At 45.0% G+C, this 18,373-nt stretch overlaps 1 protein-coding gene across 3 annotated transcripts in view; it reads left to right on the forward strand.

Moving 5' to 3' along the window:
- Positions 1-18,373, forward strand: part of LOC139233977 (unconventional myosin-Id-like) — a 671,189-nt gene that overhangs the window by 407,894 nt on the left and 244,922 nt on the right. For all 3 annotated transcript variants that reach the window (XM_070864719.1, XM_070864717.1, XM_070864718.1), the window contains exon 20: positions 14,619-14,732. In XM_070864719.1, coding sequence (XP_070720820.1) covers positions 14,619-14,732 — 114 coding nt within the window. The remainder of the gene's footprint in view (positions 1-14,618; positions 14,733-18,373) is intronic.

Here is an 18,373-nt window from a genome sequence, read left to right on the forward strand (position 1 = left end):
CACCACAGCATTTGTGTGCCGGAGCCGAAAGTTCCGGTGCTAAAAAAAAAATTGGCCGTTCTGCGCATGCGGAATTTTTTTTTTTTTGTTCCCACGCTTCTAGTCTGCCCTCCGATCGCAAACGCTAATGCAGGGCGCAGCCGCATGCATGCGCAGTACACCTGGGGCTGTACACCATTTTTAAATTTGATTTTGATCATGGAGGAGGAGGAGGAGGATAGCAGACAGCATGCCAGGCGATTTAGCCAAGTGGCTAACAAAGCTCTCGTGTGGGGGCTGTGGAGAGAAGATGGCAGGAATTATATCGGAGAGGTGGATCCAGACCCCTGCCAGCCATTTTTAATCGAATATGGAGGGAAATCACTGAGAAGCTATTTGATTCAGACACAGTGGCCAGGAGTGGGAAACCGTGCCGAAAAAAGTTCAATGATCTTTGTAGAGTTGTTAGAGTGAGTACAATTTTTATTGATGCACTCCTTCATTACTACAATTATAAATCTGGCACACTATTTGTTCTCATGCTTTTGGTGCCTGTCAGCAGTCTGTGGGTGATCGCATGCTGTTGCTGTGTCTGAGCACTCTGGGTTGCCTCCTAAAATGCATGACACATAGGTAGGCTTAGTTTGGCACCCTATTTGCCATGAATGATCTTTACACATTATTAAGATTGCTTTCTGAGATCTCATGAGATGTTTCTGCACTTCGATATCCTTCTGATGAACCACATACAACTTAGAACATAAGAATTAGGAACAGTAGTAGCCCCTCGAGCCTGCTGATCTGGCCGTGGACTCAGCTCCACTTACCCGCCCGCTCCCCATAACCCTTAATTCCCTTATTGGTTAAAAATCTATCTATCTGTGATTTGAATACATTCAATGAGCTAGCCTCAACTGCTTCCTTGGGCAGAGAATTCCACAGATTCACAACCCTCTGGGAGAAGAAATTAAGAAATTCCTTCTCAACTCGGTTTTAAATTGGCTCCCCTGTATTTTGAGGCTGTGCCCCCTAGTTCCCCTACCAGTGGAAACAACCTCTCTGCCTCTATCTTGACTATCCCTTTCATGATTTTAAATGTTTCTATAAGATCACCCCTCATCCTTCTGAACTCCAACGAGTAAAGACCCAGTCTACTCAATCTATCATCAGAAGGTAACCCCCTCATCTCCGGAATCAGCCGAGTGAATCGTCTCTGTACTCCCTCCAAAGCTAGTATATCCTTCCTTAAGTAAGGTGACCAAAACTGCACGCAGTACTCCAGGTGCGGCCTCACCAATACCCTGTACAGTTGCAGCAGGACCTCCCTGCTTTTGTACTCCATCCCTCTCGCAATGAAGGCCAACATTCCATGTGCCTTCCTGATTACCTGCTGCACCTGCAAACTAACTTTTTGGGATTCATGCACAAGGACCCTCAGGTCCCTCTGCACCGCAGCATGTTGTAATTTCTCCCCATTCAAATAGTATTCCCTTTTACTGTTTTTTTTTCCCAAGGTGAATGACCTCACATTTTCCGACATTGTATTCCATCTGCCAAACCTTAGCCCATTTGCTTAACCTATCTAAATCTCTTTGCAGCCTCTCTGTGTCCTCTACACAACCCGCTTTCCCACTAATCTTTGTGTCATCTGCAAATTTTGTTACACTACACTCTGTCCCCTCTTCCAGGTCATCTATGTATATTGTAAACAGTTGTGGTCCCAGCACCGATCCCTGTGGCACACCATTAACCACCGATTTCCAACCCGAAAAGGACCCATTTATCCCGACTCTCTGCTTTCTGTTAGCCAGCCAATTCTCGATCCATGCTAATACATTTCCTCTGACTCCGCGTACCTTTATCTTCTGCAGTAACCTTTTGTGTGGCACCTTATCGAATGCCTTTTGGAAATCTAAATACACCACATCCATCGGTACACCTCTATCCACCATGCTCGTTATATCCTCAAAGAATTCCAGTAAATTAGTTACACATGATTTCTCCTTCATGAATCCATGTTGCGTCTGCTTGATTGCACTATTCCTATCTAGATGTCCCGCTATTTCTTCCTTAATGATAGTTTCAAGCATTTTCCCCACTACTGATGTTAAACCAACCGGCCTATAGTTACCTGCCTTTTGTCTGCCCCCTTTTTTAAACAGAGGCGTTACATTAGCTGCTTTCCAATCCGCTGGTACCTCCCCAGAGTCCAGAGAATTTCGGTAGATTATAACGAATGCATCTGCTATAACTTCCGCCATCTCTTTTTTAATACCCTGGGATGCATTTCATCAGGACTTGTCTACCTTGAGTCCCATTAGCCTGTCCAGCACTACCTCCCTAGTGATAGTGATTGTCTCAAGGTCCTCCCTTCCCACATTCCCGTGACCAGCAATTTTTGGCATGGTTTTTGTGTCTTCCACTGTGAAGACCGAAGCAAAATAATTATTTAAGGCCTCAGCCATTTCCACATTTCCCATTATTAAATCCCCTTCTCATCTTCTAAGGGACCAACATTTACTTTAGTCACTCTCTTCCGTTTTATATATCGGTAAAAGCTTTTACTATCTGTTTTTATGTTTTGCGCAAGTTTACTTTCGTAATCTATCTTTCCTTTCTTTATTGCTTTCTTAGTCATTCTTTGCTGTCGTTTAAAATTTTCCCAATCTTCTAGTTTCCCACTAACCTTGGCCACCTTATACGCATTGGTTTTTAATTTGATACTCTCCTTTATTTCCTTGGTTATCCACGGCTGGTTATTCCTTCTCTTACCGCCCTATTTTTGTTGAGCACTATGAAACAGTATGGTATAAGTGCTTTGGTGGTTATCTGTGTATGCCAGAAGAAAAGATGGACCCTCTGGTAACCATTCCCATTTTCACCTTTGCAGGCAAAGAAGTTCCATAACCGCCGTGAACAGGTGAGGACAGGCGGCGGTCTGCCTCAGACCCTACCACTTACGGACCTGGAGGAGCGAGCGTAGCAGGCCTCATCAGCGTCTCGGGACAGGCAACTGCCACTGGGGGCACTGACCCCGCTTGTATACTGAGGATAAGTCCTGCACACTCCCTGGGCTGGGTTGGGGCAATGTGATGCAGTGTCTCTGGACTAGTGTTGGAGCAATGTGATGATGTTTCTGGACTGGGGTTGGGATAATGTGATGCAGTGTCTCTGGACTTGATATAATGGAGCAGCGATGGTCCTTCAAATGAGCCTGTGCTATGTGACCTTCCTCATGTCACCCTGCCCCCTCCCTGCTGCTAACCACTCGTCTGTTGCTGTCTACTTCCAGATGACCAGTCACAGGCGCAGCATCCCTCAGATCAACCCTCCATATCAGGCCATTATGTGGGGGAGGAAGAGAAGTTCAGTGATTAGCTGACTCCGGGTCAGATGCACTCTACCCCTCTTTTTCCACTGGCAAACACCTCGTCTGAGGACGATGATGTAACTTTGTCGGGGTTTGAGACCGCCGAGGCTCCTGGGCCTAGTGGCGTGCAACAATGCAGTTCTGGGGTCGAATCCCGTATGCCATCTCTCCGGAGGGCGAGTCGACAAAGTCGGTCTGCTGACAGACAGGCAGGACGTGGAACTGGACATGGTGGGATTGTCCAGGGAGAGCATTCACCTCACCCTTCAGCTCTTTGATGTCTTGGGTAGGATTCCCACGACCATTGAGAATCTCATTGCGACCATTACGGAGGTAGGGACGCAGATTGTCAATGCGAGCCGTGAAACCTGCGAGGCCATCAGTGCCCACACGAGGCTGGTGGCCTCCACCAGTGACACTGGAGCCCCGGAGAGTGTGGTGCAAAGCCTTGCCGAATATAGCGCATCACAGGCACAAGCTCTGCTTCAGTCTGGGCAGGCGATGCAGTCCATAAACCCTTCTACCATACTCTCTGCATTCCCCAGTGTCAAACCCAGACCCACACCACCTGTGACTGGTGATGCCGATGAAGAGGTTCACCAGCCAGAAGCCGGGCCTTCCATGCCACAAGCTGGTCCAGTGTCTCCCAGGCTGTGTCTCCAATGTCTCTTTCCCCCCCCCCCCCCCCCCCAACACAACAGCGCTCTGGCATCTTTGTTGTACGACTTCGTGGTGCCAATTTGGGTAGGAGCAGCAGGCAAGGAAGGGGAATAAGCGTAAGGGGAGGTAAAGGCGGTGGTAAGAGACAATGGGGCAGGGGTTGCTGCATTATGTTCAGCATTCTGTTATTTATAATGTTGTTGTTGAATAATCACACTGCTGGATGCATATAATTTGTTGTTTTATTAAAGTTTCAAAATTAAGTTAACAAAGTTATAAAAGTTTACAATATTTGATAAATTCTTTTGTTCACCTTAACCATTCCTTTGTTGTGTCTCATTTGCAGAATAAGAGGAGGAATAGTCAACATGGTGGGATAGAATGGCCAGGCAACGGTCAAATGTGCCATTCACTCTTCAAGCAAAGCGTTGAATTATGAGCCACTGTAGTTGTGGAGGGGGTGGTAGCAGGGGTTCCTCGCCAGGCTCCTCTTCCTCGTCTTTCTCCTCCTCCTTCCCTGCTCCCCTCTCCTGAGGTGGTCCTGTAATCCCCATTGGCAAATCCTGTCCCCTCATGATGGTTAAATTGTGTAGCCTGCAGCACACCACAATGAACTCTGAGGCCTACTGAGGGGAGTATTGCAAGCAGCCTCCAGAGTGGTCCAGGCATCAGAAGCGCTGCTTGAGCACTCCAATTGTCTGTTCGACGATGTTGCGCGTGGCTGCATGGCTCTCATTATAAGCATGCTCGACTTCTGTCTGAGGGTTCCGGGGGGGGGGAGCGGGGTCATGAGCCAGGTGGCGAGGTCGTAACCTTTGTCCCCGAGCATCGAGCTCTGGCCTTGTGGTTGACATGGAAACCTTGTGGATGCTCCCTGGATATTGGGCATTGACTGCCAAGATGCGATGAGTATGGTCGCAGGCGATCTGTACGTTCAGTGAGTCGAATCCCTTTCGGTTTCGGTTAACCTCTGGATTCTGTAATGTGCGATGTGCACCCTGAACCTTGGGGAAGCTGGCCTACAGCCCTTTCATTTTGGGTCTCCTTGGTCATTGGGAAGTTTATGAAGTTCATCCTGTGTGCGTACGGTGCAGTAGTCACCTGGCGAATGCAGCAATGTGTAGCGGGCTGCGAGATGGAGCATAAGTCCCCGCTGATGCCTGAAAGGGGCTGGAGGCATAGAAGGTAAGTGCTGCAGTCACCTTCACCTCGATGGGCAGTGCAGTCCTGTTGCCGCTGGTAGGTTGTAAATCTGCCTGTACAAGCTGGCATACTCTGTTAGCACTTCTTTTCAGAAGCATAGCCTTCTAACGCACTGTGCCTCAGAGAGCTCCAGGTATGTTCCCTGTGAACTCGTGGGCGGTAAGACCTCCACCTATACGTCTGTGACCTCTTCGATTACATTGAAAATGATAATCAATAAGCCTTCTTCCAGCTTGACGCTGTATAAATATAGCAGCCAGGTTTAATGGCTGACATAGTATAGTCCCCATCTTTTAAAATGTCCTATAAAACAAACTATTAACTCAAATAAACTTCACAATCCAAAGTATGCAGTAACGCAGCGTTCTTCTCCCAATGCTTTTAGTCATTCAGAACTCCGACTTTCTCCTCCGTTTCCAAGATGGCGCCGTTAGTGCCTGGTACGTCTGTAGTGCGACTGCTTTTTGTTGGCGGGTTCCCGGGCAGACGCTAAATCAGGCAATATGTCAAAAGTTCTGCCCGGGGCACTAGCACAGCGATGCATGATGATTTACGTCATCCAAATGGTGAAAGCAACAGGCGGGCGCTAAGTTTTAGCACAGCTGCAAAACAATTGCCGTAAATTCAGCCCAAGTGCAAAATCGTGTGCGCCTTGTTTCGCGCAAAAAAAAAAATCGGTTTTGCGCCCCGCCCAGGTGCTAAACGGGGCATAAATGAGCCGAAAATCCAGCCCCATGTGCGTAAATGCACAGAGCGTGGTAAATAAGGTTGGTGAGGTGCAGTCACAAGTAGCCACATGTGATTATGATTTTGTGGCAATAAAGGAGACCTGGCTCAAACAAGGGCACTTAATATTCCTGGCTGCAATGTATTTAGGAAAGATGGGGAAGGAAAAGATGGAAGGGGGTGGCAGTCTGATCAAAAATACTATTACAGCACGAGCAAGTGCTGAAGTACTTGATGTACAGTTTGGTTAGAATTAAGTAACAATAGAGGAGCTATTAATCTGGATGTATGCTAATGGGTGTCCCGCCGAGGAGGACAATCCCCACAGGTCCCTGGAGATTAAGCCGCCAGTGCCCGAGCAAGCTTTCAACCTCAAGAAGTTCCTGTCTGTGATGGTAAGCGCGGTTGTTGAGACACGCGGGCATTTGTGCTCCCAGGCACGATTCAACCCACACATCCTCACATCTTCAATCCGAGTTGCATCTGTACTGTAGCCTGCCCTGCAAGGCAGAAAGGATTCTGTCCTGTTGGATGGGGAAGCCAAAAGCAGCCCGGAACAGGAGGAGGCTGATCAGCCTGTTTCATGGTAACCATTACTGACACTAGCTTTTTATCCACCCTCTCTGTCTGTCTCGCTCTCTTTCTCTCTCTCACACATACACTCTCTCAATCTCTCTGACCTTGGTTTGATGACTCATCCGAAAGACGGCCCCTCCGACAGCGCGCCGCTCTCTCAGCGCCGCCCCCTCAACACTGCCACTCCGACAGCGCGCCGCCCCTCCGACAGCGCGCTACTCCCTCAGCGCCGGCCCTCTGACAGCACAGCGCTGCCCCTCCGACAGCGCGCCGCTCCCTCAGCACTGCAGTTCGAGTGTTGCCGAGATTTTTTATGTTCACTTCCCTGGAATGGGACTTGAACCCACAACCTTCTGACTCCGAGGCGTGTGTGCTGCCCACTGAGCCATAGCTGAAACACTGAGGAAGTTTACACCCACTTGTTCAGGACTTTCTCCCCCTGCCACCGGAGGAGATCGTTTCTCTCCCTCTATCCTATCAAATCCTATTTAATCATCTTAAACACTTTGAATAGATCATCCCATAATCTTCTATACTGAAGGGAATTCAAGCCTACTTTATTGAACCGGATGGCCTAATTTAACTCTTAGCCTCGGGTATCATTCTGCTGAATCTGCGCTGCTCCCCCCTCCGAGGCCAATATATCCTTCCTGAGGGGCGGGGGCCCAGAACTGAACGGCGCTACTACAGGGGCAAGGGGAGGGAGGAGAGATATTAGTAACATCGTGGCTAAGTTGTTGCTGCACTAGTGAGTTTAAGCCTCAGCACGGCAGCTGTGGGAGTTTAAATTCAGTTAATTAAATAAATCCAAAATTTTAAAAAAGCTAGTGTGGCTCTGGTTATGGTGGAGTGTAGAATGTTGCGGTGCAGGGGGTGTTGCAGTTGTCTAGGGCGGATTAGTTGGGCTGGGTGTTCTTTACCTGTCCGCCATTGTTCAAATGTTTATATGTAACCTACTCGCTGCTCCCAGGTCCCGCACCTCCATTCCTTCTATGGCCCTGACCTGCCGCTGGTGTTTTCACGCAGGTCGGAACGGTGAGCGGCGGCCTGGGAGCGGTGTGGGGGCCCCGACCAGCAGCAGGTCGGGGCCATAAAAGGAGCAGAGATGCAGCGGCCTGGAGCCGTGTGGAGGCCTTGGGGAGCAGTGTGGAGGCGTACTACTTCAGGGAGCAGCACGAGCTGGTGTAGGAGGGCGATGGCAGCGAAGAGTGATGTCATCAAGGTCCAGGTCGGTGATTAGAGCGTGGGTAGGTACAGCAGGAGCGGCGAGGTCGGGGTGAAGGAGCGGCGAGAGACTGTAGAGGGACGTGATCAGGGCCCAGGGGAGGCATGAGTTCAGGGCCCAGGGGCAGCACGGGCCAGCCCACATTGCGAAATGTGTGCGTACTAGGTCCGTGCAGCAGAGCTGGTCTCCAGTCGTCTTAGTTAACCCTTGCCACTGGACCAAGACCGAGCTCTGTCAAGCCCGTGTGGTGGCTGGTGTGCAACGGCCACCACACGTTTAAAAAAAAATACACGCACAGGCATCTTCCACCCTCCAAGATGTAGTTCGGGATCTGGAATGTGAGGTCCTTCATTAAAACACCTGCGAACTCATCCCTTTTTGGCATGGAAGCAAATCATCCTCGTTTCAAGGGACTGCCTATAATTATGATGATGACTATAGGCCACCAAATAGTGGGAAGGAGATAGAGGAAGGAAATTGCAGAAAGATGTAAGAAGTAGAGAGTAGTGCTAATGAGGAACTTCAATTATCCTAATATAGGGCTCAATTTTCCCCGAGCCTGTTTTCTAGCGTACTTACCCGAGTTGCGTCGCTTCATTTCGTCGCTGTTTGACCTCTTCTCTGCAGCCGCGCAGCGTGGCCAGTTGCCTTGGGGGGGGTGGAGCCTGCGTTCTGCGCTGGAAAATGTGCTGGGACATGCACGGTGGAAAAAGATGACGTTCCTGACGTCTCTGAAATGGCCGCGAAACGCAGTAGCGTTGTGGTTGAGTTCTCTGCTTGGAGAAAAATCTAGAGAACGAATCCTTCAACAGAAAGCACCAAAACACGGGTAAGAATGCAATAGGTCTTACGAAACTGTGTTTACTCATTTTATTGTACACTGCAGTTGAATTTGATTGTATACAGTTTGAATGTAATAGGTCACCACTGTTTCCAGTGTCCTCGTACTATGTTCATTTTCTTACACAACCCTCTGGCACCGTGCTGTTGCCTCCAGTCTAACACCTGCCCGACACACTGCTACTTAGTCTGATATATACCATTCTGTGCAATGGAGTTGCATAAGCTCCTTATTTACAAATACGAGGGAAGTTTCCCAGGTCAATTAATATGCTGGTGGTTAGGTGTTTCATTTTGGTTTTTTTTTACAGCAGATATATTCCTTGGGTTTGCATCATTAGCCACTCTGCTGAGCCTGCTGCTCCCTAATAACAATAGTGTGCCTTTCAACTGTCCAATATCCAGATAACCCTCGTCGCTGTATTCCGGCTTACTAGAATAAATCATGTAATCGCCTAGACTTTGGTAGGGGGAAGAATAAATACTATCAGAACGTGGGTTCAGCTAGCAACTACGAGACAGGTTTATTTAACATTAACTAGGTGAAGGAATAATATTCAGTTGAAGCAGTATATTTCTAGTACTATTCTTATTAAAATAACAAAACTTCTTTGTCAAACATAAAACTGACCATTGAAACTTATTGTATGTTTCTTGCATGGCTTTGCTCGACCACAGAACCTCTGATTAACCTTGTGCCCCTGATGGCTTTCGGCCTGGGAAGGCAGCGGGCTGGTGCGTGCGGGGTCCTTTCGGCCTGGGAAGGCAGAGGGCCTGTGCGGGGTTATTTTCGGCCTGGGAAGGCAGCGGGCCGGTGCGGGGTCATTTCGGCCCGAGAAGGTAGCCGGCCGGCCCACACCTATCCCGGGCCGAAATGACCTACCGACCTGCCCTGTCTTCAGCCACCTAGTCTGCTCCCCTAGCCCTGGCCGAAAGGCTTGCCGGTGCGTTCTCCGCCCTCTAACCCAGGCCAAGTGGCCTCCCTCACCAGCCCATTGCCTTCCCGGGTCGAGTGCAGAAAAGTGAATTGGAGTTTGATGTTGAAGGTACGACTTAAATTTTTTATTTCTTATAGAATTGAGGTAATGATTATTTCTTGATTATTTTAATTGTGCGAAGGATGGTTTTGCAAATCTGTTCCCTCTGAGAAGTGGTGTTTCTATTGAATGGATTTTATTTTTCAATGCCTGTTAGTAGTTTTTGTTTACAAATGCACTCTGCATTGATTTATTTAACATTGCTAAGGCTCGGTTGGTTCAGGTCCAGGTCCTCACCGCTTCCCGCCCCTTTCCCAGGCCGAATGGCCTCCTATGTACTTACCTGTAGCCGATTTCTTTAACTGTCCGCAAGGATTTTCTCGAGTGGCCACATATGCTGGCCTAAGTAGAAATGGAGTAACTATTAGCTGGCCAAAGTTGCCTAAATGGGCAGAACTGGTGTAGGTGGCTGGTAATGCCCCCTTTTGAGAAAAAACTTACCTAAAAAAAAATGTAACTAAGTCAGTTACACTGGTGCAAATTGATTGAGGAAACTGGGGATTTTTAAGTTAGGCCAGAAAAAGCAGCCTACTCCAAAAAAAAAAGGAGCAAAAACTGGGAAAAATTGAGCCTAATGACTGGGAAATTAACAGTGTAAAGGGCAAAGAAGGGGAGGGGGGAGGGGGAAATTCCTGAAATGTTTACAAGAGAACTTTCTAGCCCAATGAGAAAGGAAGCAGTGCTGGATCCAGTTCTGGGGAATGAAGTAGGGCAAGCCGACATCTTTCAGTGTAGGAGCATTTGGTAAACAGTTCACAATATCTTCTGGATTAAAGTAGTTATGGAAAAGGAAAAATCAAATGTGAAAATACTCCACTGGAGGAGAGCTAATTTAAGTGACTCGAAAAGGGTTTGGAATCAAAGATTGACAGTTAAAACACTAAAATGAACAATACGAGGTCTTTTGAGAACATTTGGGTACAGACTAGACACTTTCCCATGAGGAGGAAAGCATTTGGGTACAGACTAGACACTTTCCCATGAGGAGGAAAGCATTTGGGTACAGACTAAGCACTTTCCCATAAGGGGAAAGCATTTGGGTACAGACTAAGCACTTTCCCATGAGTGGGAAAGGAAGGACATCCAAAGCTAGAGCTTCCTGAATGTCTAAAATTAAACAGAAAAAGGAGGCTTATGATAAATGTCTGGTTTAAAACTCAATGGAGGACCAACCGGAATACAAAAAATACAGGGAAGAACTGAAAAAGTAAATAAGAGGGGCAAAGAGAGTGTACGAGAATAGATTGGCAGGTAACAAAAGGGAACATATAAATAGTAGAAGAGTACTCAAAGGAAGTGTGGGTCCGATTAAAGACCTAAAAGATCATCATGTGTAGATAGAGGGCATGACTGAGATACTAAATATGAGTACTTTGCATCTGTCTCCGCTAAAGAAAAGTATGCTGCCAATGTCACATCAGAGGTGGAGGTAGTAGAGAAATTGGATGGGATAAAAATAGAGGAAGTACTTAATAGGTTGGCAGCGCTCAAAGTAGAAAAGTCACCCAGTCCGGATGGAATGCATGCTTGGTTGATCCATGAAAATGCTCACAAAGGAATATTGCAACCTAGTATTGATTTCTAGGATTTGCTGCATTCAATATTACAGTTTGGTTCTCCATTTAAATTTACTTAATTCAAATTATCTGGCAAATCATTTTTAGCACTAAATTCTCATTTTTTTTTTGTTATTTACTTTGCACAATTCCGAGTATTCAATAATTCATTTTTTATGGCAAAAAAACCCAACTTTGAACAATCAGGAGTATACTTGACTGGTACTCTTTTATTCAGAGAAGCTAGAAAGGGAGTTCGAGAGTTAATCTTAGTGTTGCAGTAGGCGATGATCATCTAATATTCAGGGTCCTAGCAGCATTATAAGGCTCTGTGAAGAAATAGCTGTACCTGACCTGAGAGTACTTCAAGCTGTCACTGGACCTAGTCTGTGTTGTGACTAAATGTTGATGAATTTTCTATTAACGTTAACGCTAGCTTGTCAGCCAGAGGGCTTTTTAACCTTTTTCAACATAAAACAAAGTTCTGTTTAAAGAAATAACTTATATTTATGCAACATCTTTCACCACCTCCAGGTGTCCCAAAGCACTTTACAGCCAATGAAGTACTTTTGAAGTGTACTCACTGTTGTAATGTAGGAAATGCGGCAGACAATTTGCACACAACAATGTCCCACAAACAGCAATGTGATGACCAGATAATTTGTTTTAGTAATGTTGGTTGAGGGATAAATATTGGCCCGAACACCAGGGAGAACTCTCCTGCTCATCTTCAAATAGTGTCGTACAATCTCTTGCATGCACCCGAGATGGCAAACTGGGGCGTGGTTTAATGTCTCATCTGAAAAACAGCACCTCTGACAGTGCAATGCTCTGTCAGTGCTGCACTGGAGTGTCAGCCCAGAATTTGTGCTCAGATTTCTGAAGTGGGACTTGAATCTGCGCCTTCTGACTCTGAGGCAAGACTGCACTGAGCTAGGGCTGACACTTATAAAAGAAAAGTTTGCTTCGTAGAAAATCAATTAATGGGTGCAGAAGGACCAACATCAAACAGGGTGTATGGTATCAGAGTGTCATTTTGGGTCCAATCTCAAAGTAACTCGCGCCAAACAATTATTACTGTAATTTGGGTCCATATTTATTTTACCTAAAATTGATGATTTTAATTACTGCTCAAGACTGGTTGACTTAATTGTGTTTCACCTAAAGTTTTGATTTCAAACAAATAGACTGGAGTTCTACTTTACACTATCTTTGCTTTCACCAATATGATTACACCTGGGAATTCACAGAAAGCTCCTTGTCCATTTAATAATTTTTTTTAACAATCTCCCAAAAAAGCTCTTGCTTGCAAACTATCCCAAGATCTATCCAAAGAAGAGTAAGGGAGCTTTCCTGGTGTCTTGGCCACTTTTTATACCTTAACCAACGCCATCACAACAGATTTACTGATAATTTATCTCATTGCTGTTTGTTGAACCTTGCTATTTGCAAATTGTCTGCTATATTTCCCAACATTATAATGGTGACTACACTTCAAAAGTAATTAATTGGCTATGAATCACTTGGGATATCCCGAAGACATGAAGGATGTTGTTTTTGTATACGCACACGCACACACCTATACTCACCACGCACACATTGATTGCTGCAGCTTCTTCCAAAACTCTGTGCCTGTGCAGTGAGTGGAGTACTGAGTATCACAGAAGAACAGTGCACCCGATGGTATGTGGCATGTATTACTTGCCCAGTATATATGATGTCGAGTTAGTTGATGTATCTCACTCGTGTTAGCTAAGTTATAATGAGGCTGCCAGCAAGAGACTTCTGTGAAGCAGTAAATGGCTGCTCTCAGTAAGTGGAACGTATTCTCTTTGGAACTTGTTTTTCCCACATAGATGATGAACTTTGGAGGAGCACTTTTGTATTTAAAGAGTTTGTTTGGAGCCTGGAGTTTGCTTTCTATTCTGCTGGAGGTGATTGCCTGACATGGACCTGGTTGTGTGGATGGTATCTTTGTAGTCTTGTGATTGTGTATCGTCCCTAAAGCAAAATTGCTGTACATACCAACAGTATTTAATCAATCACACAACTGCACCCTGTGTTACCAGCTGACCATTACATCATGCTCTATAATCTAGAACTCACTGAATATGCCAGTGGTTTGAATGGTGATCCTAGTTACAGGATTTCACAGAGCTCTGATGCCATTTGGATCAAATGATAAATTGAGGTCACCATCTGCATGGTCAATGGGAACCCACACAAGATCCCTTCGCACTATTTGAAGAAGAGCAGAAGAATGACTGATGGAATGATGGTCCAGGGATTTTATGGCTTTTTTAACAATTTATTTTTCAAAATTCTTTGACATATGTTAGGTTGACAAGCAACTGAACTGTGGGTATTTGCAGCTGAGTCTGACCCTGTCCTCACTTGACATCTACACGCAGCACTTGTCAAGAGTCTTTCGGAGGAGGCGTTAAACCGAGGCCCCGTCCGTCCTCTCGGATGAACATAAAAGATCTCAATGGCACTATTTAAAAAGGAGCAGGGGAGTTCTCCCCAGTATCCTGGCCAATATTTATCCCTCAATCAAAACCTAAAAACAGAATATCTGGTCATTTATCTCATTGCTGTTTGTGGGAGCTTGCTGTGTGTAATTTGATTGCTGCGTTTCCTATCTTAAACAGTGACTACAATTCAAAAGTACTTAATTTGCTGTAAAGCACTTTCAGACATCCTGAGGTTGTGAAAGGCACTATATAAATGCAAGTAATTTTCATTGGTAAAGAGTAAGAACCCTGGATGTTATTTTTACTTTTCCTCCCATTTTCCGTGTCTGAAATCAGCTAACTCAGCACAAACCAGGGGACTGAACCTGGGATCTTACTGATCTGTATGGCCCAATATCATATCTGGAACATGGTGGTGGGGTGGGGGAGAGAGAAGAGTGGGAGAAGTTATGTGTCATCTTTTTGGAAATAATGCTAGTTTCCCAAATTAGTGCCCGTCTAGTATTGGTGATGCCAGTGCAGTACCAGCAACATTTCATTAGCAGGAAGAGCCCAGTTATACTGCTCAGTTGCACCGGAGTGAAAGGGCTCCACACATGTGCTGAAACGATCATGCAGAGTGCAATTTTGTCAGCCAGTTTTATGATTAACAGTAACTTAAAGTACAGTAAGTGTTATCAGTAGAACATGGAACAGCCTTACAAGAAGTTTGGAAGCTTCCTTTCCCAAGAGAAAGAAAAATGCAATAATCGCAGGGCACCTCTGGAGGTAATTTTATGACAATTGTAAAACGGAAGCTGGGTCAGCACCATTCCTACTGAACCTCATGAAAGAAAATAAAGCTAACACTAGCTCCAAACCGGCTGTGTCGACTCCATAAAACTTTGCTGGAATAACTGTTGCAAGCTGCTAAGAACCTTGCCTTGGGTTGGTTTTGGTGTTTATACCATATTTGTCTTTATCTCTCTACAGGTAAACCGATTTAATAAATCTGAGGACCGTGCGATTTTCATCACTGACCGACATCTATACAAGTTGGATCCACTGAAGCAGTATCAAGTGATGAAGACCATCCCTTTGTATAATGTAGGTCACACTCTATTAGGATCTGATTGGAATGTCTATATTAAAACTCCAGTTTATTTTTCTCCTTCCTCCACTGATATTTTTTTGTGGCTGTAAAGCGTATGGGATATCCTGAGGTCATGAAAGGCGCCATATAAATGCAAGTTCATTCTGACTGACTTCTACCCCACCCCCATGTCATGCCTTGTTATCTGCTTGACAAAGCAAGCCAGGGACCTGCTGTGATGGCACTGCCAATGTCGCCGCATAACTGGCCACAATTAGGAGCAGCCTCAAATGACTCGCCCTTGTATTCTCCTTCAGGCCTGTGCAAGGAAGCAGCTGCAATCAACTTAGACCCCCACCCCCAGTTCCTCCTCCACCTCCTGGCACAATAATTTATCATTGCCTTTTGGGAAATTGCTGGCACAGACATGTATCCTGCCTTTCCAAGGTGCAATGAACTGTAGCACGAATGCCTGTAACTACACTTTCACTAAGCCCACTAGAGCCAGTCTCCTCACATGAAAACTTGACCATATGGCATAGACCTAATATTTTTACTCCAGTGGTTAAGGATATTTTACCAAAAGAGATGAGAGTTGGCCACTGCCTGAAGTCAGTGAAATTGTGTGTTGAGTCTTTCGTCAGGGCTGGCATTTACACAAGACCCACATGTAAAGTGCATTGAAATCCAACAGCCTCATTACGATAATGGACAAATTTTCCTATTAAAAACTCTCTTATTCCCATCTTGTCTCTTTAAACACAAAGTAGGCTGAATTTCATTCACTATGAAGCCTGTAAAATAAACAATTTCTTTTCATGACAGAAGTGTGCAGAACGTATTAGATTAAATTAATTTATTAATGACATTTAATTTTTATTGAGAAAAAGATGCATTATAAATATTTGATCTGTTCCTCACAGAATTTAAATCTAATACATCATATTACTAGTTCGTAAATCAGAGCTTCTTCTCACCACAATCTATGAAAGTAGTTTGAATTTGTCAGCTTTGTATGCATTTCGTCCTGCTTGGAGAGGGCATATTTTACACTTGAAGATAGATTTTTACAGCAATATACGCCTGGATGATCCTTGGTAAATTCATCTTACTGTCAGAATAGTTCAATATCAGCATTTCCGTGGTAACCCAGTTTCCATAGCGATCTCCTTGGAGACTGCATCAGCTGATGTCTCACTGCATGGTGGTACAGAATCGCTGGGAACATAAAATAATCGTGTTGCTTGACTTGCAAGCCACAATGTGTCTTTCTAAATTAAAGGATTGTCGCAATAATCACTCGGGGGAGGTCAAACCACTTTGCCAGTGCCAAAGTCAGCAGCAATAATGGGGTGAATTCCGAATTAACTGTTTGGGGATCTCAGTAGCATTTGTTTTGCAGAAAAATCACCAGGTTATCATTTTTGGGGGTTTTAGTGTGCAAATGGGAATAATTTAAGGAATTCAACTATTGATTATTATTTTTTAAGTCTATTATGACACTTCAGAGAAACCTAGCGCTCAGAAGCGTGTGCTGATCTTGGAAGCTGTTGAAGGAGTCAGAAGGGTTAAATTATTTGCTTTCCAGCTGTCTGTAGCTTCACAGTATAAGTGGTTGGTGTTCAAGATGAGCAGTGGAATACTAATAGATCCCTGAATATTGGAAGAGTATTGTAACGTGCATTAAAGAGTGACAGATTGAAATGGGGTGACTGGACTGTGTCTGCGCTCCATTGTCCCATTTCATTTTATCTTTTTTCTTGAACTCGAGATGCTTGCAGTTACGGCCAAAACCAGTTTAATGGACAAATTAAAATGACATCACTTTTCTTTTTCTAGAAATCTGGCAAACGTCCATTTGCTTCTGTTATCTACAAAGCTGATGTTGAATCTCCAAGAGAGAGGGGGGGGAAATGGGGATGGGGAGGCGGGGGGTTAGGTGCAGGAAGTGTGATTAAGATTGCTTATTATATATTGATTTAACACAAAAGCTTTTACAGTGTGAGATGCTTGGAAGGTCAGATACTATGGTTTAAACCAATAATTTAAAAATGAAAAATTGAACAATGGATGGTTTGTCAACTCAATGCCTTATTTCCTTCATAAGGCTGCTCAGCCCCTCATTCTTGTTCCAGCTCTGAGAGCGCAATTCAATCAGTCTCACTCCCCTGTCTTTCCCCATAGCCCTGCAACTGTGAAGTATTCCCCCGTAACACACTCTCAGGTATCCATTGTTCCCCATTTATTTTACTCTCAGGTATCCATCATTCCCCATGTTGCAGGCCGGTCAGCCTAATCCTCAGTAGTGGGGAAATGATTGGAAAAAAATTCTGAGGGACAGGATAAATCTTCATTTAGAAAGACACGGATTAATCAAGGACGGTCAGCATGGATTTGTTAAGAGAGGTCATGTCTGACTAACTTGATTGAATTTGTTTGAGGAGGTAACAAGGAAGGTCAATGTAGTTTGATGTAGTGTATATGGATTTTAGCAAGGCTTTTGATAAGGTCCCACATGGCAGACTGGTCACAAAAATAAAAGCCCATGGGATCCAGGGCAAAGTGGCAAGTTGAATCCAAAATTGGCTCAGAGGCAGGAAGCAAAGGGTGATTGGTGTTTTTGTGACTGGAAGGCTGTTTCCAGTAGAGTTCTGCAGGGCTTGATACTTGATCCCTTGCTTTTTGTGGTATATATCAATGATTTAGACTTGAATGTAGGGGCTATAAAGAAGTTTGCAGATGAAACTAAAATTGGCTGTGTGGTTGATAATGAAGAAGAAAGCTGCGGACTGCAGGTAGATATCAATGTACTGGTCAGGTGGGCAGAACAGTAGTAAATGGAATTCAATCCAGAGAAGTGTGAGGTAATGCATTTGGGGAGGGCTAACAAGGCAAGGGAATACACATTAAATGGTGCGACACGGAGAAGTATAGAGGAACAAAGGTATCCATCATTGGTGTGCAGGTCCACAGATCCCTGAAGCTAGTAGGCCAGATAGATAAGGTGGTTAAGAAGGCATACGGAATACTTGCCTTTATTAGCCAAGGCATAGAATACAAGAGCAGGGAGGTTATGCTTGAACTGTATAAAACACCAGTTAGGCCACAGCTAAAGTACCGCATGCAGTTCTGCTCACCACATTACAGGAAAGATGTGATTGCACTGGAGAGATTACAGAGGAGATTTACGAGGATGTTGCCTCGACTGGAAAATTTTAGCTGAGGAAAGATTGGAGATGCTGGGTCTGTTTTAGAAATATAGAAAATAGATGCAGGAGTAGGTCATTCGGCCCTTCGAGCCTGCACCACCATTCAATATGATCATGGCTGATCATGCAACTTCAGTACCCCATTCCTGCTTTCTCTCCATGCCCCTTGATCCCTTTAGCCATAAGGGCTACATCTAACTCCCTTTTGAATATATCTAACGAACTGGCCTCAACAACTTTCTGTGGTAGAGAATTCCACAGGTTCACAATTCTCTGAGTGAAGAAGTTTCTCCTCATCTCGGTCCTAAATGGCTTACCACTTATCCTTAGACTGTGACCCCTGGTTCTGGACTTCCCCAACATCGGGGACATTCTTCCTGCATCTAACCTGTCCAATCCCGTCAGAATGTTTTATGTTTCTTTGAGATCCCCTCTCATTCTTCTAA

This window comes from Pristiophorus japonicus, chromosome 21 (assembly GCF_044704955.1).
Source record: "Pristiophorus japonicus isolate sPriJap1 chromosome 21, sPriJap1.hap1, whole genome shotgun sequence".
Lineage (NCBI taxonomy): Eukaryota > Metazoa > Chordata > Chondrichthyes > Pristiophoridae > Pristiophorus > Pristiophorus japonicus.